Here is a 24,519-nt window from a genome sequence, read left to right on the forward strand (position 1 = left end):
TCTGCACTCACCACTCTGCACTCACTACTCACTACTCCGTACTCACTACTCAGTACTCTCTACTCTGCACTCACTACTCACTACTCACTACTCTGCACTCACTACTCACTACTCTGCAATCACTACTCACTACTCTGCACTCACTACTCACTACTCTACACTCACTACTCACTACTCTGCACTCACTACTCTGCACTCACTACTCTGCACTCACTAGTCTGCACTCACTACTCACTACTCTGCACTCACTACTCACTACTCACTACTCGGCACTCACTACTCTGCACTCACTACTCTGCACTCACTACTCACTACTCTGCACTCACTACTCACTCCTCTGCACTCACTACTCACTACTCACTACTCTGCCCTCACTACTCACTACTCTGCCCTCACTACTCTGCACTCTCTACTCACTACTCTGCCCTCACTACTCTGCCCTCACTACTCTGCACTCACTACTCTGCACTCACTACTCTGCACTCACTACTCTGCACTCACTACTCACTACTCTGCACTCACTACTCTGCACTCACTACTCACTACGCAGCCCTCCCTACTCTGCCCTCACTACTCTGCACTCACTACTCTGCCCTCACTACTCTGCACTCACTACTCTGCACTCACTACTCTGCACTCACTACTCTGCACTCACTACTCACTACTCTGCACTCACTACTCACTACTCTGCACTCACTACTCTGCACTCACTACTCACTACTCTGCACTCACTGCTTACTACTCACTACTCTGCACTCACTACTCACTACTCTGCACTCACTACTCACTACTCTGCACTCACTACTCTGCCCTCACTACTCTGCCCTCACTACTCTGCACTCACTACTCTGCCCTCACTACTCTGCACTCACTACTCACTACTCTGCACTCACTACTCACTACTCTGCACTCACTACTCACTACTCTGCACTCACTACTCTGCACTCACTACTCTGCACTCACTACTCTGCACTCACTACTCACCACTTACTACTCTGCACTCACTATTCACTACTCTGCACTCACTACTCATTACTCTGCACTCATTACTCTGCACTCACTACTCTGCACTCACTACTCTGCACTCACTACTCTGCACTCACTACTCACTACTCTGCACTCACTACTCACTACTCTGCACTCACTACTCACTACTCAGCCCTCCCAACTCTGCCCTCACTACTCTGCAATCACTACTCTGCCCTCACTACTCTGCCCTCACTACTCTGCACTCACTACTCTGCACTCACTACTCTGCACTCACCACTCTGCACTCACTACTCACTACTCTGTACTCACTACTCACTACTCTGCACTCACTACTCTGCACTCACTACTCACTACTCTGCACTCACTACTTACTACTCACTACTCTGCCCTCACTACTCTGCCCTCACTACTCTGCACTCACTACTCTGCACTCACTACTCTGCACTCACCACTCTGCACTCACTACTCACTACTCTGTACTCACTACTCACTACTCTGCACTCACTACTCTGCACTCACTACTCACTACTCTGCACTCACTACTTACTACTCACTACTCTGCACTCATTACTCACTACTCTGCACTCACTACTCACTACTCTGCACTCACTACTCACTACTCTGCACTCACTACTCTGCCCTCACTACTCTGCACTCACTACTCTGCCCTCACTACTCTGCACTCACTACTCACTACTCTGCACTCACTACTCACTACTCACTACTCTGCACTCACTACTCTGCACTCACTACTCACTACTCTGCACTCACTACTCACTACTCTGCACTCACTACTCACTACTCTGCACTCACTACTCACTACTCTGCACTCACTACTCACTACTCTGCACTCACTACTCACTACTCTGCACTCACTACTCTGCACTCACTACTCACTACTCTGTACTCACTACTCTGCACTCACTACTCACTACTCTGCACTCACTACTCACTGCTCTGCATGCACTATTCTGCACTCACTACTCACTACTCTGCACTCACTACGCACTACTCTGTACTCACTACTCTGCACTCACTACTCACTACTCTGCACTCACTACTCTGCACTCACTACTCTGCACTCACTTCTCTGCACTCACTACTCACTACTCTGCACTCACTTCTCTGCACTCACTACTCACTACTCTGCTCTCACTACTCACTACTCTGCACTCACTACTCACTACTCTGCACTCACTACTCACTACTCACTACTCTGCACTCACTACTCACTACTCTGCACTCACTACTCACCACTCTGCACTCACCACTCTACACTCACCACTCTGCACTCACTACTCCGTACTCACTACTCAGTACTCACTACTCTGCACTCACTACTCACTACTCACTACTCTGGACTCACTACTCACTACTCTGCAATCACTACTCACTACTCTGCACTCACTACTCACTACTCTACACTCACTACTCACCACTCTGCACTCACCACTCTACACTCACCACTCTGCACTCACTACTCACTACTCTGCACTCACTACTCTGCACTCACTAGTCTGCACTCACTACTCACTACTCTGCACTCACTACTCACTACTCACTACTCGGCACTCACTACTCACTACTCTGCACTCACTACTCACTACTCTGCACTCACTACTCACTACTCTGCACTCACTACTCACTACTCACTACTCTGCCCTCACTACTCACTACTCTGCCCTCACTACTCTGCACTCTCTACTCACTACTCTGCCCTCACTACTCTGCACTCACTACTCTGCACTCACTACTCTGCACTCACTACTCACTACTCTGCACTCACTACTCACTACTCTGCACTCACTACTCACTACTCAGCCCTCCCTACTCTGCCCTCACTACTCTGCACTCACTACTCTGCCCTCACTACTCTGCCCTCACTACTCTGCACTCACTACTCTGCACTCACTACTCTGCACTCACTACTCTGCACTCACTACTCACTACTCTGCACTCACTACTCACTACTCTGCACTCACTACTCTGCACTCACTACTCTGCACTCACTACTCACTACTCTGCACTCACTACTTACTACTCACTACTCTGCACTCACTACTCACTACTCTGTACTCACTACTCACTACTCTGCACTCACTACTCACTACTCTGCACTCACTACTCACTACTCTGCCCTCACTACTCTGCCCTCACTACTCTGCCCTCACTACTCTGCACTCACTACTCTGCACTCACTAGTCTGCACTCACTACTCACTACTCTGCACTCACTACTCACTACTCGGCACTCACTACTCACTACTCTGCACTCACTACTCTGCACTCACTACTCACTACTCTGCACTCACTACTCACTACTCTGCACTCACTACTCACTACTCACTACTCTGCCCTCACTACTCACTACTCTGCCCTCACTACTCTGCACTCTCTACTCACTACTCTGCCCTCACTACTCTGCCCTCACTACTCTGCACTCACTACTCTGCACTCACTACTCTGCACTCACTACTCTGCACTCACTACTCACTACTCTGCACTCACTACTCACTACTCAGCCCTCCCTACTCTGCCCTCACTACTCTGCACTCACTACTCTGCCCTCACTACTCTGCCCTCACTACTCTGCACTCACTACTCTGCACTCACTACTCTGCACTCACTACTCTGCACTCACTACTCACTACTCTGCACTCACTACTCACTACTCTGCACTCACTACTCTGCACTCACTACTCTGCAATCACTACTCACTACTCTGCACTCACTACTTACTACTCACTACTCTGCACTCACTACTCACTACTCTGCACTCACTACTCACTACTCTGCACTCACTACTCACTACTCTGCACTCACTACTCACTACTCTGCCCTCACTACTCTGCCCTCACTACTCTGCACTCACTACTCTGCCCTCACTACTCTGCACTCACTACTCACTACTCTGCACTCACTACTCACTACTCTGCACTCACTACTCACTACTCTGCACTCACTACTCTGCACTCACTACTCTGCACTCACTACTCTGCACTCACTACTCACCACTTACTACTCTGCACTCACTACTCACTACTCTGCACTCACTACTCACTACTCTGCACTCACTACTCACTACTCTGCACTCACTACTCTGCACTCACTACTCTGCACTCACTACTCACTACTCTGCACTCACTACTCACTACTCAGCCCTCCCTACTCTGCCCTCACTACTCTGCACTCACTACTCTGCCCTCACTACTCTGCCCTCACTACTCTGCACTCACTACTCTGCACTCACTACTCTGCACTCACTACTCTGCACTCACTACTCACTACTCTGTACTCACTACTCACTACTCTGCACTCACTACTCTGCACTCACTACTCACTACTCTGCACTAACTACTTACTACTCACTACTCTGCACTCACTACTCACTACTCTGCACTCACTACTCACTACTCTGCACTCACTACTCACTACTCTGCCCTCACTACTCTGCCCTCACTACTCTGCACTCACTACTCTGCCCTCACTACTCTGCACTCACTACTCACTACTCTGCACTCACTACTCACTACTCTGCACTCACTACTCTGCACTCACTACTCTGCACTCACTACTCTGTACTCACTACTCTGCACTCACTACTCACCACTTACTGCTCTGCACTCACTACTCACTACTCTGCACTCACTACTCATTACTCTGCACTCACTACTCTGCACTCACTACTCTGCACTCACTACTCTGCACTCACTACTCTGCACTCACTACTCACTACTCTGCACTCACTACTCTGCACTCATTACTCTCCACTCACTACTCTGCACTCACTACTCTGCACTCACTACTCACTACTCTGCACTCACTACTCACTAATCTGCACTCACTACTCTGCACTCACTACTCTGCACTCACTACTCACTACTCACTACTCTGCACTCACTACTCTGCACTCACTACTCACTACTCTGCACTCACTACTCTGCACTCACTACTCTGTACTCACCACTCACTACTCTGCATTCACTACTCACTACTCTGCACTTACTACTCACTACTCTGCACTCACTACTCTGCACTCACTTCTCACTACTCTGCACTCACTACTCTGCACTCACTACTATCCTCTCACTACTCTGCACTCACTACTCACTACTCTGCACTCACTACTCTGCACTCACTACTCTGCACTCACTACTTACTACTCTGCACTCACTACTCACTACTCTGCACTCACTACTCTGCACTCACTACTCTGCACTCACTACTCACTACTCACTACTCTGCACTCACTACTCTGCACTAACTACTCTGCACTCACTACTCACTACTCACTACTCTGCACTCACTAATATGCACTCACTACTCTGCACTCACTACTCACTACTCTGCACTCACTACTCACTACTCTGCACTCACTACCCACTACTCTGCACTCACTACTCTGCACTCACTACTCACTACTCTGCACTCACTACTCACCTCTCACTACTCTGCACTCACTACTCACTACTCTGCACTCACTACTCTGCACTCACTACTTACTACTCTGCACTCACTACTCACTACTCTGCACTCACTACTCTGCACTCACTACTCTGCACTCACTACCCACTACTCTGCACTCTCTACTCTGCACTCACTACTCTGCACTCACTACTCTGCACTCACTACTCACTACTCTGCACTCACTACTCTGCACTCACTACTCTGCACTCACTACTCTGCACTCACTACTCACTACTCTGCACTCACTACTCACTACTCTGCACTCACGACTCTTCACTCACTACTCACTACGTACTACTCTGCACTCACTACTCTGCACTCACTACTCTGCACTCACTACTCACTACTCTGCACTCACTACTTACTACTCACTACTCTGCACTCACTACTCACTACTCTGCACTCACTACTCACTACTCTGCACTCACTACTCACTACTCTGCACTCACTACTCTGCACTCACTACTCTGCACTCACTACTCACTACTCTGCACTCACTACTCACTACTCTGCACTCACTACTCTGCACTCACTACTCACTACTCTGCACTCACTACTCACTACTCTGCACTCACTACTCTGCACTCACTACTCACTACTCTGTACTCACTACTCTGCACTCACTACTCACTACTCTGCACTCACTACTCACTGCTCTGCACTCACTACTCTGCACTCACTACTCACTACTCTGCACTCACTACTCACTACTCTGTACTCACTACTCTGCACTCACTACTCACTACTCTGCACTCACTACTCTGCACTCACTACTCACTACTCTGCACGCACTACTCACTACTCTGCACTCACTACTCACTACTCTGCACTCACTACTCACTACTCTGCACTCACTACTCACTACTCACTACTCTGCACTCACTACTCACTACTCTGCACTCACTACTCACCACTCTGCCCTCACCACTCTGCACTCACCACTCTGCACTCACTACTCACTACTCTGTACTCACTACTCAGTACTCACTACTCTGCACTCACTACTCACTACTCACTACTCTGCACTCACTACTCACTACTCTGCAATCACTACTCACTACTCTGCACTCACTGCTCACTACTCTATACTTACTACTCACTACTCTGCACTCACTACTCTGCACTCACTAGTCTGCACTCACTAGTCTGCACTCACTACTCACTACTCTGCACTCACTACTTACTACTCACTACTCGGCACTCACTACTCACTACTCTGCACTCACTACTCACTACTCTGCACTCACTACTCTGCACTCACTATCTCACAACTCTGCACTCACTACTCACTACTCTGCACTCACTACTCACTACTCTGCACTCACTACTCTGCACTCACTACTCTGCACTCACTACTCACTACTCTGCACTCAGTACTCACTACTCACCACTCTGCACTCACTCCTCACTACTCACGACTCTGCACTCATCACTCTGCACTCACTACTCACTACTCTGCACTCACTACTTACTACTCACTTCTCTGCACTCACTACTCACTACTCTGCACTCACTGCTCACTGCTCACTACTCACTACTCTGCACTCTCTAATCACTACTCTGCACTCACTACTCACTACTCTGCATTCACTACTCTGCACTCACTACTCACTACTCTGCACTCACTACTCACTACTCTGCACTCAATACTCTGCACTCACTACTCACTACTCTGCACTCACTACTCACTACTCTGCACTCACTACTCTGCACTCTCTACTCACTACTCTGCACTCACTACTCTGCACTCACTACTTACTACTCACTACTCACTACTCTGCACTCACTACTCACTACTCTGCATTCACTACTCTGCACTCACTACTCACTACTCTGCACTCACTACTCATTACTCTGCACTCACTACTCTGCACTCACTAATCACTACTCTGCACTCACTACTCACTAATCTGCACTCAGCACTCTGCACTCAGCACTCTGCACTCACTACTCTGCACTCACTACTCTGCACTTACTACTCACTACTCACTACTCTGCACTCAGCACTCTGCACTCACTACTCACTACTCACCACTGTGCACTCACCACTCTGCACTCACTACTCACTCAAGTCCATGCAATTAGAGGACATAACATTCTGAACAAGCACCTACCTCTCGGTGCCCTCACTGCCTTGCGAAACTTCTGGATGCCGGCCAGGAAGAGAGCAGTGATCGGCGCGGGGCGGGGATGCTGGCGCCGTGAGCGTGCGCGCGACTGAATCCGCGCGTGGCCAGCACTTGTCGCTCCCTCTCCCATTAGGATTGCTGGGCGCGTGCCCAGCTCTTGTCTCCTTTTGTCGGCTTTGGCGGCTGACATGATTACAATAGTTCTCTGCCGAGAACGCGCTTCGCGCGTCTCTAGGCCGAGACCTAAAAAAGAAAAACACTTACCTTGCACTTGCTGCATCGCCAAGTCGAACTGTCTATCACACAAAATAGGAATATTCACGAGGAATAAAGCATCACAATTGATGAGAATGAACAGTGCCAGACCTCCTATGATTTATAGTTTACGCAGCTGTTTGATGGAACAACATGAATACGCCTATGAATAAGCAAATAGATATAGTGGCTGACTCGATTATCAGGCTCCTCACAGTCAGCCATATTTTGATTTTGACATTTCAATAGAACTGTTTCCCCAAAATTAAAATCTATGCAGCTCTTAAATAGAACATGTGCACTTTTATACCTTGCTTTACTTACACACAGTGTCATACATTTTTATATATTTTTCCCACGTCCTTATCTCCTCCTTTCTTCAAGGTCTAAAATTACTCTTAAATTGTCAAAATTAACTTGCTGACGCTTTAAAAAAAAATCAAAAAATTGATTGTTCATTGAAACTTTGCTGGGCATTTCAATAGTAATGCTTGCTGTGCTTATCTCCACACTTACCTGGCAGAGCTGTCCTAGAGCGAGCACCATTACTCTTATTTAGAATTTTTAAACATCTATATAGTATGTGCCTGCATCAAGGGTTAAAAATGAAAGCGATGTGGCGCAAAAAGAGAAATTAATTCACGAGTGACAATATGGTGCAGTGGTAAGTCTTAAATCTGCCCTAAAGCACTATAAGGAATGAGCAAGCCAAAGGTACAGAGAAATGTCAGTCCATAGGCTCGGTCGGAGCAGATGAAAAGAATGCCTTTTTGCAGGTTTGTTCTTTTTGACCTTCTTGGATTTCAGATTTTGCCATCATTAATCTACTGTTTACATGTTTGCCTTTTGAGGGTTGTGCCTTTAATTACCAAGTAGTCCAGTTTATTTGAGTGGAAAGACTTGCAATGTACAGAAGGCTTTATGGTGGATGAGAACTCAAAGTTGGGTAGGTGACTTAGAGTGAAAGTTACTTTGTGGAAGGAAACAGCTTGGGTATGCACAGTAAGCTGATTTGGAACCAGGCTGTCTGAACTTTATTCTTCTCATATTCCTTGAAGGAAAGGTTTGAATAAATAGAAAAACCTAGGAAATTTGAAGTACAGGTTAGGAACACATTCAAATGCATGCTTATGAATCTTGGAGATGGGAGTGCACCACCCTTAATAAGGATAAACTCAAGTCTTTATTGGGATGAGGTTAGAAAACAGTGAACATCCATGATCTAGAGCCCTATAACTTGAGGTTATGGTTATTTCCAATCAATTACACTTCAAGATTAACTTGAGAGTTGTATGTTATTGATAAAGAACAATGACTTGTTGATGAATTGGCACTCACAGGCATTTAATGTACAAACTAAGTAGCATAGTGGTATGTATCCCAGTGGGACACTAGGTGAAAGAGAGTGGTGGCGAGCAGGATAAGTCCATTGAAAGAATTGCTTCCTGTTAGAGAAATAGGAAATATTAAGCATGGGAAATGGGTTCTCATCCCTGAGCTTCTAGGAAATTCAGCCAAGCTTGCGTTTTTTCTGATGCTGGTAGTATTATTCACCTAATTCATCAATGAAGCAAGTGCCATACAAAACGAAATTCATCCTGGAAATATTTTCTGTCCAGGGGACTTTGAAACGTTTTTGTGTTATGATTGTAACATGTAAGGAGTGTCATTAAGATTGGCTTCAGATAAAGTATTGTTAATGTCCTGAGAATCATGGGTAAATGATGGATTGGTGATATTTAAAAAGGACAAAGTTTTATCTTTTTTCTAATATTACTATTCCACTCATCTTCTTTAGCTTCGGCGTCCTCTTCTGTCACGTCAGAAGACTCAGACAGAACCCAGAAGCCGCCAGGGGGCTCGGCTTTCAACTACACGACGAAGTATCCAGCCTAAGGCCAAACCTCTTGGTGAGAATGAGGCATTTTTATATCACATCATACCTTTTTCCCTTTCCACAATTATAATTGAAGAGCTGCAAGTACATGTTCCTAAACAGATTCAATATGGGGTTGACATGACAATCCTTGACAATCCTGTTTCATGTGTAAAACTGAGAGATACTGAAATGTATTACTACTTTGAAAGAGGTGTAAAGAGCATTTCCACTTTCTACTGCTGCTATGATATTAATACTGTAATTGTAAATGTATTTCTGATGGATACTTCTGCCTGTGGATTCCTCGCCTTCTGAATACCCCTTGTACCAGAATTCCGCGGAAATTCATTCCTAGCTCTCCCACGACGACGAGTACATCACAATAGCACGGCTCCGCTCGCGACACCGTATGACATCATCGGTGCCACAAAAGGACCTCGTCGGCGTGCTGACGTCGGTTCCCTTTTTTCTGCGCAGTCGACACATAACGGTTTTTCTAGGGGCTCTCCATTTTCTTTGAAGAAAACTTTGTATCCTTGTTCATTTCTGATGGCTACTTCCAGGAAGACTGGGTTTAAACCCTGCAGAGAGTGCGGCGAGCATAAGTCGATTACGGACCCGCACGAAGACTGCCTCTGATGCTTATCGTCGGATCACGACGCCGAAGAATGCCGAAGAAGCAGGAAAATGAATTTTAAGGCCATCAAAGAGCGTTAAGCCAATTCTGATTATGGCCAAAGCCAAAAAGGAGAAGAGGGGTCAAAAAAGGGCAAAGTCATCGTCTTCCCATACGTCGAAGTCAAGGAAGCATAAGAAGTCTAGGAGGAGACATGGCTCTCGGCACCGTTCTTCGAAGGCCAGGGCTTCGAGGTCGCCAACTCTGGCTGTACGGCTTCGAAGAAAGGACTTAGTCTCTCCATCTCCATCTCCTCAGGTGACGCCGGTTCCATCTCCGGTTCCGGGGTCGCCAGCTTCGAAAGGTCCTATGCTGCATGAAGGCTCTCTGGCTCCTACGATGTCTCCGATGCCTAGGGAATCTTCTCCAGGCAGGTTGACTTCACATGAGCGGGCGCCGTCACTGGCTCTGGGTCCTCCAGTTCGACCTCAGGTGGTTCCACTTCAGGAAGGTACGGCTCCATATCCTGCTTTTCCTGCTCCTGGGTCAGACTCTTAACATTTTCTTAATGCTGTGTTTGGCATGTTTGCCAGGGCCTCTGCTCCATCCGGTGCGCCTTCGGGCCCGGTAGGTCCTTTGGCCTTTAACCTGGGTGTTCCTCACATCTATCCTTAAGCACCCTTTATGCCATTCTTACCATCGACTCCGGCTTGGCATTTCCCGGCACCGAGTTCCTCTACTCCGGCTCCTCGGACTCCTTCGGTTGTTGAGTCAGCGCAGCCTCGAGTTCGATCAACGTCGAAAGTTGAAGCTGAGGCTCCTCCTTCGACGTCGTTGATGTCTTCACCGGCGCTGCGTGTGGCGCCGCCAAACAACGCTCTAGGAGAGAGTTGGAGAGGCTCTTTGAGGAGGAGGAATATGTACGGGATCAGGAGGAAGAAGAGATTGTGGAGTCTATGGATGAGTTTGAAGGTCTACATGAGGCCAGTGGCTTGGATACTTCTCCTGAGTGTTGTGCAAGACATTGCTCCTTATCATGTGGAAATAAAGAAGGCGGGTGATTTGCTTGGTTTGCAGTTTCCCTTGGCTGAGGTGAAATCTAATATCCTTACAAAGGTTCTTAATACAGCTTCTTCAGCCTCTGAACCCTTGCTTCCCTTTACGAGGCTTTGACGGAACCAATAATGGAGCTGTGACAAAAGCCTTTCTCTGCTCCTGCAGGTTCTCATTCCATCTCTAGAAGGTACAGGCCTGCTCCTGGGGATCTGGCTTTTTTGTCATCACATCCTACACCATAAAGTTTGGTTGTCCACGCTTCTTGTTTGAAGCAATGTTCTGGTGCTTTCCCTACCATTCTTGGTGATAGGGATTCTAAAAAAATTGAGCAGGCGGCAAAGAAGGCATTCTCTTCTGCAAGTATGGCTCTTACATCCACTAATGCAACCTGTCTTCTTGGAAGGTATATCCATGCTTTGATGGATTTAGTCATGCAGCTGGCTCCGAAATTGCCTGGGGAGGATCGGAGAAATTTCTTGGAGGTCCTTTCAGGTTCTCAGGCTGCGGCCCGTCTGGTGATTCAATCGGGTCTGGACACTGCTGGCTCTGTGGCTCGTGTGATGGGGTCCTCTGTGGCGGCAAGAAGACAGGCTTGGCTTCGGTCATCTGGTTTCTCACCTGATGTTCAGGCGACTCTGCTGGATTTGCCCTTTGATGGGTCAAAACTCTTTGGTTCAAAGGCGGACTCAGCCTTGGAGCGTTTTAAAGACAGCAGGGCTACTGCAAGATCTCTGGGCCTCCAGGTGCAGTCCAGAGTATACGGCTACAAGTGGTATCATGGTTTTGGGAGATCTGCTTCCTTTCGTGGCCGGCAGCAATCTCAACTGGGCCAGCAACAGCAGAATCCTTTGTACAAGTCGTACAGAGGGAAGAATAAAAGAGGCCTCAGGGGAGCAGCTCGACAACAATCTCCTCCTCCTCCTCTACTTCCCCTCCCGCCACCGTTGGTACAACAGGAAAGCAGTTCTAGATCTCCCATCTTAGAACATGTTGGTCAGGTTGGAGTTCGGGTGTCCCTCTTTCTACAAGAATGGAGACTGAAAACGTCAGATCGTTGGGTCTTGAATCTTGTAGAGAATGGGTACGCCCTTCCCTTTTTGGAGTATGCTCCTCCTTACCCTCCTCGCCAGGGTTGGTGCTCAGAGGACCACTTGCTGCTTTTACAGTAGGAGGTTCTTACCTTGCTACAGAAAGGTGCGACTGAGGTGGTTCCGGAGCAGGAAAGGGGTGAGGGTTGCTACTCCCGGTATTTCCTGATCCCCAAAAAGGACGGTTGTTTAAGGCCAATCCTGGACCTCAGGATTTTGAACCTTTACCTCAGACAGGAAAAGTTCAAAATGTTGACCTTGGCTCAGGTTCTTCTTGCGCTGCAACAGGAAGACTGGATGGTGTCCATCGATCTACAGGATGGGTATTTTCATCTTCCCATACTGAAGTCGAATCGGAAGTATCTCCGGTTCACAGTAGGATCGCAACGTTATCAGTTTGTGGTTCTTCCGTTCGGTCTCACTTCCACGTCTCGAGTCTTTACAAAGGTGATGGTGGTGGTAGCGGCTTATCTCAGAAGATATGGGGTTCCTGTTTTCCCCTACCTGGACGACTGGCTGTTGAAAGCAGAGTCTCCAGAGTTGGTTACGCGCCACTTGCAGGGGACAACTCATCTGTTGTTCAAATTGGGTTTCTCGATAAATGTACCCAAATCTCACCTGGTGCCTTCTCAGCGCAGCCTGTTCATAGGGACAATATTGGACACTTCTGTGTGTCGATCATACCCTCCTCCGAAGAGGATTCTCGACATTCAGCAGATGATTCCTTTATTTCACAATGGAGCGGTTGTTCCAATTCTGAAGGTCCTTCGCCTGCTCGGTCTATTTGCTTCCTGCATACTGTTCATCAGTCATGCACGCTGGCACATGAGGGCAATCCAGTGGTGCCTCCGCTGGCAGTGGTATCAGCACAATGGAGATCTCGGGGAGAAGATCAGAATCTCCAGAGAAACTGCAGCGGAGCTGACTTGGTGGAGTGTGCAGGACAACCTGCCTCAAGGAAAGCCCTTTCAGCCTCCTACGCCGGTGGCCACAGTGATCACGGATACCTCCACTTTAGGGTGGGGTGCTCATCTGGGGGATCAAAGGTCTACAGAGGAAAGGTTGCTTCATATCAACCTGCTGGAATTGCGGGCGATTCGTTTGGCACTAAAGGCTTTCCTTCCTTCCCTTCGCGGTCAGTCAGTTCAGGCCCTGATGGACAACACTACCGCGATGTGGTACGTCAACAAACAGGGAGGTGTAGGGTTGTATTGTCTCTGCCCGAGAGGCTCTGTGACTCTGGTCCTGGGATCAGGGCCATCGGATTTGTGTGTTTGCAAATCATCTGTCCGGTGTTCTGAATGTACGTGAGGACAGTCTCAGTCGACGTTACTCAGCCGACTGAAAGATGTGATGGACCACCTGCGGTTTCATCCGCAGGTGGCCCATCACATCTTTCAGATGTGGGGATCTCCTCGGTTGGACCTGTTTGCCATTCGCGAGAACGTGCATTGTCCGTTGTTCTGCAGTCTCCAGTTTCCGATACAGGGAGCGCTGGGGGACGCGTTTCAATTGGATTGGAGCTCGCAACTCCTTTATGCGTTCCTCCCATACCCTTGATTCCTCGGGTTCTGACGAAGATTCGCCAAGACCAGGCCCAAGTCATTTTGATTGCTCCGGATTGGCCAAGAAGGGTGTTGTACACAGATCTACTTCACCTCTCATTGCACCCGCTGCTCCATCTCCCTCTCAGGGCAGACCTCCTCTCACAGTCGCAGGGGCAGCTTCTACACCCCCACCTCCAGAGCCTTCACCTTCATGCCAGGAGATTGAACGGAGCAACCTGAGTTCATTCTCTCTTCCACCGGATATAGTGGATGTTATTTTATCATTTAGGCGACACTCCACTAAGTCTGTTTACTCTTCCAGATGGTCCAGATTTGTTAAGTGGTGTGGGGAGAGATACATTGACCCTTTGAAGGCCCGTTTGTCTAATATACTGGACTTTTCACTTTCTTTGGCACAGCAAGGTTGTGCTGTGGCCACTGGTAAGGGCTATTTGTCGGCTTTGTAGGCTTTTCTATGTTTGCCAGACCAGCCTTCTTTATTTAAGTCCCCCATTGTCATGAGGTTCATTAAGGGCCTTACAAATAAGTTCCCTCCCACACCTTTCAATATGCCTCCGTGTGATTTGAGTCTCGTTCTTACCTTCTTAATGGGTTCTCCGTTTGAGCCTCTTCATACTTGCCCGTTGAGGCTTCTTTCTTTTAAAACGTTTTTCTTGATTGCCATTACCTCAGCTAGGAGGGTAAGTGAGCTTCAGGCTCTTAGTTCAAAACCTAATTTCTTAACCATTCATGCAGATAAGTTGGTTCTAAGGACCAGGGCTGCTTTCCTTCCCAAGGTGGTTACCCCTTTTTATATGGGACACTTATTACTTTACCTACCTTCTATCCTCTCCCTCACCCTTCCAAGGAGGAGGAGAGACTGCATTGTTTGGACTCAGTCAGCTTTTATTTGGATCAGACAAGAGATCTGAGGCTGGATGATTAGCTCTTTGTGGGCTACATTGGACAAATGAAGTGTAGAGCTGTGTACAAGAGGACGCTCTCCAGATGGATCATCTTGTGCATTAAGATTTGCTACGCCTTGGCCAAGAAGGATCCTCCTGAAGGTATCAGAGCTAAGTCTACTTCTTCTGCATTGGCTAGAGGTGTTCCTGTTCTTGATATTTGTAAAGTAGAAACTTGGGCCTCCCTCTACACCTTTGCAAAGCATTACTCCTTGGAGGTTAGGCGGGATGGCCATTTGCTTGTTCTGTTTTGCAAGATTTTTTGGTTTAGTCAGGTGGACACCCTCCTCCAGGAGAGGTATGGCTTTGGGAATCTCTTCATAAGGTGAGGAATCCACAGGCAGAAGTATCCATCAGAAGAACAAGTTACTTACATTCGGTAAAGCTTTTTCTGGTGGATACAGTTTCTACCTGTGAATTCCTCACTGTCCCACCCGCCTCCCCGTTGTCCACCTGTTTCTACCAAAAAGGCTTTATTTTTTTGACATGGTTACTTTTTAATATGTCTTACTCATTCTTATGTTTTGATTATGAGAAATGCTTAGTCTGTTGCTATATCTTTATACCTCTATTGGTTATATATGTATATATTTGGTATGCTATGTAAACATTTGAAAATGTGTCGGTCCTCAAATTTGCCTCGGTGGCACTGAAAAAATAGGTGGAACTGATGTCAGCACGCCGACGTGGTCCTTTTGTGGTTCCGATGATGTCATACGGTGTCGCGAGCAGAGCTGTGCTATTGTGACGTCCTCGTCGTCGTGGGAGACCTAGAAAAGAAATTCCGCGGAATGCTGGCACAGGGGGTATTCATAAGGTGAGGAATCCACAGGCAGATACTGTAACCACCAGAAAAAGTGTTATCGAAGGTAAGTAACTTGTTCTTATGACCTCTGATGAGGAATTGAAGTGTTTTTTCGGCGAGTAGCATGCTAATCCTGAACCTAAGATTAGTAGGTTAGTAATTTTTATTTGTTTGTTTTGTTTTGCTTGTGCATTGGTTGTGTGATTGATTTAATGCATGTTTAGTAGTTTGGAGTAGGAGTAAAACGAATGAGTTTGAAAGGAGGAGTTGGATTAGGGATAGTATGATATGAATGGATGTGTAAAGGGGAAATAGTAAGATATTTGTAAGTAGTGGTTGTTTGTGCTTGTTAGTTGTGTAGGATGGCTAATGGAGTGGTGAATGTTTAATAAGGATATTTGAGAGTTAATAGTAGTCTGAAAGGTTTGGAATGAGACAGATGGGGGAGTGATGGGAAAGGATGGAAGAGTTCTGTTTTTAAAAGAAGATGTAAATCATTCATACATACATACGTATATATATATATTTATTTATATATATATATATACACTGAAAAAACCATAGGTTTCACACACGTTATAGTTAAAAATTAGCATTTAAAAAACCTTAGAAATTCACTGAAAAACCATAGGTTTCACACATGTTATAGTTAGCTGGACATTTCACTCATACAAAACCATTGAAATTCCCCCGTTATAGTTAACTATAACTCGCGCGCCCACAATCCACTGCTGATGACGTCACATATTACATCACTCATGACATGGTCAGTGACATCACTCATAACATCACTGATGACATCTCAAATGACATAATTGATACGTGTGTGTTGAAACCTATGGTTTTTTCAGTGAATTTCTAAGGTTTTTTAAATGCTAATTTTTAACAATAACGTGTGTGAAACCTATGGTTTTTTCAGTGAATTTCAAAGGTTTTTTAAATGCTCATTTTTAACTATAACGTGTGTGAAACCTATGGTTTTTTCAGTGAATTTCAAAGGTTTTTTAAATGCAAATTTTTAACTGTAACGTGTGTGAAACCTATATATATTTTGTAAATGCGGCGCACCATGGGTGGCGGAGCAGTGGCGCACTGTGGCGCACATTAACTGGCGCATCCCTGGGGATGCGCCAGTTAACATAAATCTGCCCCAAAGTCTTTTGCCATTTAAACAGCAAAGTCTTTAAGCATAGGACTAGTACAGCGCTGTCCTTGCCGAGCTGTAAAATAACAAAAGCCATTTATCACTCCAGGCACAATATTACAGCTTTGAATTGGTAAAATACCAACTCGAGCCAACCTGAAATGAGTAAAAGCAACCCCTGACACAGTGTTTCGCCCTAATTAGAGCTCTTCAGAGAGGTATAGCTTTGTCCAGACACAAGGGAGCTCCCAGTATTAAGTCAAAACAAAACCCTTTCAGGCATAGAGTGACGCATAAATTATGCAAAAAAGAAGGAGAGAACTCTGGGTAGTTCTCAGTTTAGGTGGAAAGCAGCTCCTGTTAGAGCACTCTCAACACCAGCGACACTCTAGATCTGCTCACCTCAAATGTCTGTTTTTCTATCAAAGTTTTTAAGCATAGGATTAGCACAGTGCTATCCACGCCGAGACAGAAAATGACAAAGTCTTTTGCCATTTAAACAGCAAAGTCTTTAAGCATAGGACTAGTACAGTGCTGTCCTTGCCGAGCTGTAAAATAACAAAAGCCATTTATCACTCCAGGCACAATATTACAGCTTTGAATGGGTAAAATACCAACTCGAGCCAACCTGAAATGAGTAAAAGCAACCCCTGACACAGTGTTTCGCTCTAATTAGAGCTCTTCAGAGAGGTATAGCTTTGTCCAGACACAAGGGAGCACCCAGTATTAAGTCAAAACAAGACCCTTTCAGGCATAGAGTGATGCATAAATTATGCAAAAAAGAAGGAGAGAACTCTGGGTAGTTCTCAGTTTAGGTGGAAAGCAGCTCCTGTTAGAGCACTCTTAACACCAGCGACACTCTAGATCTGCTCACCTCAAATGTCTGTTTTTCTATCAAAGTTTTTAAGCATAGGATTAGCACAGTGCTATCCACGCCAAGACAGAAAATGACAAAGTCTTTTGCCATTTAAACAGCAAAGTCTTTAAGTATAGGACTAGTACAGTGCTGTCCTTGCCGAGCTATAAAATAACAAAAGCCATTTATCACTCCAGGCACCGTATTACAGCTTTGAATTGGTAAAATATCAACTCGAGCCAACCTGTAATGAGTAAAAGCAACCCCTGACACAGTGTTTCGCTCTAATTAGAGCTCTTCAGAGAGGTATAGCTTTGTCCAGACACAAGGGAGCACTGAGTATTAAGTCAAAACAAAACCCTTTCAGGCATAGAGTGACGCATAAATTATGCAAAAAAGAAGGAGAGAACTCTGGGTAGTTCTCAGTTTAGGTGGAAAGCAGCTCCTGTTAGAGCACTCTCAACACCAGCAACACTCTAGATCTGCTCACCTCAAATGTCTGTTTTTCTATCAAAGTTTTTAAGCATAGGATTAAAAGCTGTAATTTTGTTTTGATATATATATATATATATATATATATCCTTCACTCCTCGCTATCGCCGCCAATTCACTCATGGAAAAACGAGTGTAGACCCAATTCCTTCGTGCATTCATTTATTTAGCCATTTGCCGCCATTACGCGTTTCGGGAGAAGCCTCCCTTGATCACATGACACCTCAAATGCATCACCAATCGCCTTTTAAAGTGCCAGTGCAAAGCAGCAATACATAAAAATGGTGGAAAGACTGTTGACGGGGCACATTTCACATATACTCACAAAATTTAAAAACACATTTAAAATTGTTATTCAGTGTTTCTAATTTAACCCTCAATGGGTACCTTTTTGATTACAAATTTTGTATAAAGTATAACTAAAAGTATAACTGCCGAATAATTTCTATGGTTTTGTGTTGGTAAAACGGGAACCTAACTATAACATCCCTGTAACCTTTGGTGTTTATATAAATATATATATATTTTTTTCACTTGCCTGTATCTTTAGCACCGGATGATGAGTCTTCATGAAATGTTCCCAAAACATTTGACACTCACTTCAGCTGCTGTTTAGAAAGTTTCGGGGTAATCCAACAAGCGGGGGGCGAGAAAAAGGGGTTCCCAAAATGCGTTTTCACCATGTTTATCCCCATAGGGATTTTGAACACAATTACAGCAAGAACCACTGAACGAAAGTACATCAAACTTGGCAGAAAGCTAGCACTTGGTCCAGAAAGAGGCCTTTATGTGATTTGGTGTAAATCTGTTCAGTAGTTTTAGAGATATTAATCAAAAACCAAATTTGCATATCTAGTGATGCGGATCCTCTGCGGATTCACAAATCCATGCACCAGCAGCAGTGCTGTGATTGGCTGGCCGCACCCTGAGAGGAAAATTGCAGCCGTAATTTTGTTCATCAGCAAAAATAAAAATCATCATTGTCATCATCAAAAAACGTTATTTCGGTCGTCTGACCATAAAAGTACAGAGTGCAATACCGTATATATATAAATATATATATATATATATATATATATATATATATATATATCCTTTACTCCTCGCTATCGCCTCCAATTCACTCATGGAAAAACGAGCGTAGACCCAATTCCTTCGTGCATTCATTTATTTAGCCATTTGCCGCCATTACGCGTTTCGGGAGAAGCCTCCCTTGATCACATGACACCTCAAATGCATCACCAATCGCCTTTTAAAGTGCCAGTGCAAAGCAGCAATACATAAAAATGGTGGAAAGACTGTTGACGGGGCACATTTCACATATACTCACAAAATTTAAAAACACATTTAAAATTGTTATTCAGTGTTTCTAATTTAACCCTCAATGGGTACCTTTTTCATTACAAATTTTGTATAAAGTATAACTAAAAGTATAACTGCCGAATAATTTCTATGGTTTTGTGTTGGTAAAACGGGAACCTAACTATAACATCCCTGTAACCTTTGGTGTTTATATAAATATAAATATATATATTTTTTTTTCACTTGCCTGTATCTTTAGCACCGGATGATGAGTCTTCATGAAATGTTCCCAAAACATTTGACACTCACTTCAGCTGCTGTTTAGAAAGTTTCGGGGTAATCCAACAAGCGGGGGGCGAGAAAAAGGGGTTCCCAAAATGCGTTTTCACCATGTTTATCCCCATAGGGATTTTGAACACAATTACAGCAAGAACCACTGAACGAAAGTACATCAAACTTGGCAGAAAGCTAGCACTTGGTCCAGAAAGAGGCCTTTATGTGATTTGGTGTAAATCTGTTCAGTAGTTTTAGAGATATTAATCAAAAACCAAATTTGCATATCTAGTGATGCGGATCCTCTGCGGATTCACAAATCCATGCACCAGCAGCAGTGCTGTGATTGGCTGGCCGCACCCTGAGAGGAAAATTGCAGCCGTAATTTTGTTCATCAGCAAAAATAAAAATCATCATTGTCATCATCAAAAAACGTTATTTCGGTCGTCTGACCATAAAAGTACAGAGTGCAATACCGTATATATATATATATATATATATATATATATATATATATATATATATATATATATATATATCCTTTATTCCTCGCTATCGCCTCCAATTCACTCATGGAAAAACGAGCGTAGACCCAATTCCTTCGTGCATTCATTTATTTAGCCATTTGCCGCCATTACGCGTTTCGAGAGAAGCCTCCCTTGATCACATGACAGCTCAAATGCATCACCAATCGCCTATTAAAGTGCCAGTGCAAAGCAGCAATACATAAACATGGTGGAAAGACTGTGGTTGGGGCACATTTCACATATACTCACAAAATTTAAAAACACATTTAAAATTGTTATTCAGTGTTTCTAATTTAACCCTCAATGGGTACCTTTTTTATTACAAATTTTGTAAGCAAAAATAAATACTTGCATAAATGCCTGTAGTGCCTTTGTATACCACCATGCAATATAAACGTATTCAGTGTCGTTAATAAATAATAAACTTAATAAACAGTGCAATACCCTAAAGTGAAAAAGAATAAGTAACTTGTTACAGTACACAGTTTACCAGCAGACCGACATAACCTGTATAGACTGGAATTTTTAAAGTGCAAAGTGCAATCTATACAGCAACTTGAACATATCTATTTGCATTGACCAGGGTAAATCCTTTGATAAAACCATCTTAAATAGAGATAGAAACACCGCCACGGAAGGAGAAACTGTTAGCGGTGCCGATGCCTGAAGCACCGTTGGATCAGACGTGATACTGTCTGTAAGAATAGCACCCATGTGTGCTAACGATCTTCACTATTTGAACTGAATATTGCGGTCATCGCCTATTTTAAGGGGCCTGATATTGATGTACAATATTGACGAGGGAACAAAATCTTTTCTATACCCAGCCATCCTAAGGCTGGGACGGAATTATAACCAGTCAGAAGGCACATTGATTATCGCTGACGAACGCAAGCCCTGAGGAAGCCGTGGGTATTTCCCTTGCGACGAAACACGTGTTGGCTGAAATCATACGAGATACCACACATTAAAGATTCCTAAAGAATTATATTGTGTTCTCCTTTTACAATTGTATACTGTACAATGGAATGTCAGTTTGTTGTGATAGAGTTTTGCTTAAACATCAAAGACATGGTCCATAGGAGGGGTGCTATCTATGGGCCAATTTTTCCATCTACAAATGGACATATAGGAAACATAAGGGGCTGCTTTCATTTAATGAAAGGGCCAGCAATACCATTATTGTAGCAGGTTGAGTGGCACTGGGACCAAGTGTGTGAGGAAGCCACTACACTCTAAATATGACTGTAGAGTGTAGTGGAGGCCTGTTTTCCTAGCTAGTATTAGGGCGCAAGCCACCCTTGTTTCAAAGGGATCAGGGCCCTAACACTGGGAGGGGAGATGTGGGACTTTATTCCCTGTTTTTTTAATTATGTAAAGGGACAGACAGTCTACTCTGAGTCTCAGGTCTAGAATTAATATCTCTGCGTAGTGGGCTGAGGATGAAGCCTGTTTCCTAGGGCTGTAAGTTTTATTGGTGCTGCCGGTGCAATGACACTGATGCCCAGTGGTGTGCGAGGCCAGCTAAAGCCCATTTATGCTGTTTCACTATCCTTCCTTGTTTGCATTAGGCCCCAGTGCACCCTTGCTGCCCCAGTATTTTTGGCCTCATACAAATGGCCCAAGGGAGGTGAACGTTAAAGCAGAGGAGACAGCTTAGCTTGGGCCTCAGAGAGACTGAAGAGACTGTTTCACAAGGCCGTAGCTATCATTAGTGAAGCAGGTAAAGTGGCACTGGATGCCAGGGGTTTGAGAAGCCTACTACATCAGAATCACGACTGTCTTACTCTGCAAAAGAGGCACTGGGCCTTGCTAGCATTAGAGCTGAGGTAACCGTTAATGCAAAGTATGAGGAAACATGTGTGGGCTAATTTTGTCTGAATGGATCAGAGAGTCTGTGTCAGTGCTGGACGGATGGCCAGGCATGGTAGGGAAAGGGAAAGGCAGCCTGTTACTCAGGGCTGCAGATATCAGTAGTCCAGCAGGTACATCTGCATTGGGGTACAGGAGATTGAGGGGCTCACAACACCCTAATTATATGAGGCAGAGTTTTATGGTCAATTTGCCATAAAGGTTTGGAGAGGGGCCCGACTTCAAAAACATTTTACTTAGTGGGGCTCAAAGCAAAAAAGTTTGAAGACCTCTGCTGTAGGGAGATGGTCCACCTCAACAGTTTGGGGTTTTCACCTTTCATTTGCATGAGCCATCTGAGAGGTCGGTGGCAGTGGTTGTCCCTAGTCCCAGCAGGACAATCTTAGTCATCTTTTCCATTAAGGTAAGCCTATTTCTTCATCTTTACTGTGTCCCACCTTCCACTAAATGTTATTTTGTATGACACAATAACTTCTGCTAAGTATTGTGATTCAAGCACGTGAATCTATGAAAGTATACTGGGAAAAAACAAGTTATTTACCATATAGACCACTGATACTCAAAGTAAGGCGAAGTGGAGAAGCGTGGCTCAGTGGTTAGAGGCGGCAGACCCGGAAGCTGAGATCGGCCGTGGACCAGGGTTCGATTCCCCGCCTCGGCGGGTCTCGGGCTCAAAAATTCCACAAACTCGACAATTCTCGCTCTGGTGCCTACTCCACTCACGGGGTCACACTCTGCGACTCTGGGCAATAGCTTGCTTAACCCCTTCGACGCTCATGACGAGCTGGGCTCGTCATGGCATAGCCTCCTCGCACGCTCATGACGAGCCCAGCTCGTCACGTAAAGTGCGGTTTCGCAAAACCCAGCGTACGGGCGGAATTCCGCCCGCTCGCATGCGGTTAATCTCCACTACGGCCCCTCGCGGCGGGATGCCTGGCTTTCACCTTGTGGATACCCTGCCGGGGTATCTCACAGGGTAATACCAGGACGGGTTCCCTAAGCAAGCGCCTTGATGCCTTCGGGTGATACGTGCGCTATATAAGTCGCAATACAAGGCCCGGGGGCCGCATGCGGCCCTCCTGACCTTTACATGCGGCCCCCTGGGCAGCAGTAGCACTGGGCTGCTGTCTACTCTACTCAGCAATAACAACAACAAAATAGTTAAATATACTGCAAACACTTATTTAAAGGTTAATTGCAGTTAGGGAAAGGAAGTTAGTAGGCCCTTAACTTTAGGAACAACTTCATTTGTAAAGACAACCACTAGATATACATGCTTTGCTTCCCCTACACCCACTTTACACCCCCCTGCTGCCATCAGTGTGGCCCTTGATCATACCATAGACCAAATTTTGCGCCCCCCGGAAAAAAATGTTTGTGAGTACCCATGGTATAGACTATAGTACTCCAGTATAGGTATTGTTCATGGATTCACATGCAATCCACCCTTGTCCCTGGTTCAGGCTTACCTATCAGAACTCTTACTATCACACTGGTGCTAAGAAATCTGAAGTTTGCTGGCCCTTGAGGGGAGTGGTGTTCACTGATCTGTTTACTGATTGGCTTAAGTTTGGTTCTTTTAAAATGAATAGGCTAACAATGCAGCTGCTTGACAATAGGGATGATTCACATATGTGAATCTATGAAAGATACCAATACTGGAGAACTACAGTCTACAGGTAATAACTTTTAATGCCCTGGCAACATGCGTGGCAGGCGGTACTTAATTAACATTGCATTTTATCTTATACCAAGCCGCTGGTTAAAAGAACCTGGAAGATTGAGATAAGTGGGCAGGGAAAGGTTTGGGGTGGGAGAAAGGCATCAGGTCAAATCAAGGTTATTCATCATCTGTATTCAACAAACCCGATCTTCAGCATCACAAGCCATGGGCTGCTGAGTAACACTTTGGGCGCTGGTACTTATTATGTTACACATTAAACATGGCAAAGGAGGGTGAACAGTTGTGTCCCGAGGTACTAAGGACACAGTCAACGATTGCACTTAGTGGCGCCCATGAAGTGCAGAAGGGTGGGGTTCCAGCACCTGTTATTTCCTCTCCCATGTCATTGCGGACATACCCAAAGGTTCCAGAGAAGACAAAGGAAACGTTAGTGTGCACAGGAGCAACACTACATTGGGAAAGACTCCTATACAATTACTGGAACTTTGTAGGTAGAGTACATATACTTTAGCAGCAATGGCTGCTTTAAAGCACTGATGCCACTGCACAAAAGCTAACCCTGCCACAACCCTG

General features: G+C 45.4%; 1 protein-coding gene across 1 annotated transcript in view; it reads left to right on the forward strand.

Moving 5' to 3' along the window:
* UNC80 (unc-80 subunit of NALCN channel complex) overlaps positions 1-24,519 on the forward strand; it is a 2,761,828-nt gene that overhangs the window by 2,629,703 nt on the left and 107,606 nt on the right. The window contains exon 61 of the mRNA XM_078680564.1: positions 9,639-9,750. Coding sequence (XP_078536690.1) covers positions 9,639-9,750 — 112 coding nt within the window. The remainder of the gene's footprint in view (positions 1-9,638; positions 9,751-24,519) is intronic.

This window comes from Lissotriton helveticus, chromosome 3_1 (genome assembly GCF_964261635.1).
Source record: "Lissotriton helveticus chromosome 3_1, aLisHel1.1, whole genome shotgun sequence".
Taxonomy (NCBI): Eukaryota; Metazoa; Chordata; class Amphibia; order Caudata; family Salamandridae; genus Lissotriton; species Lissotriton helveticus.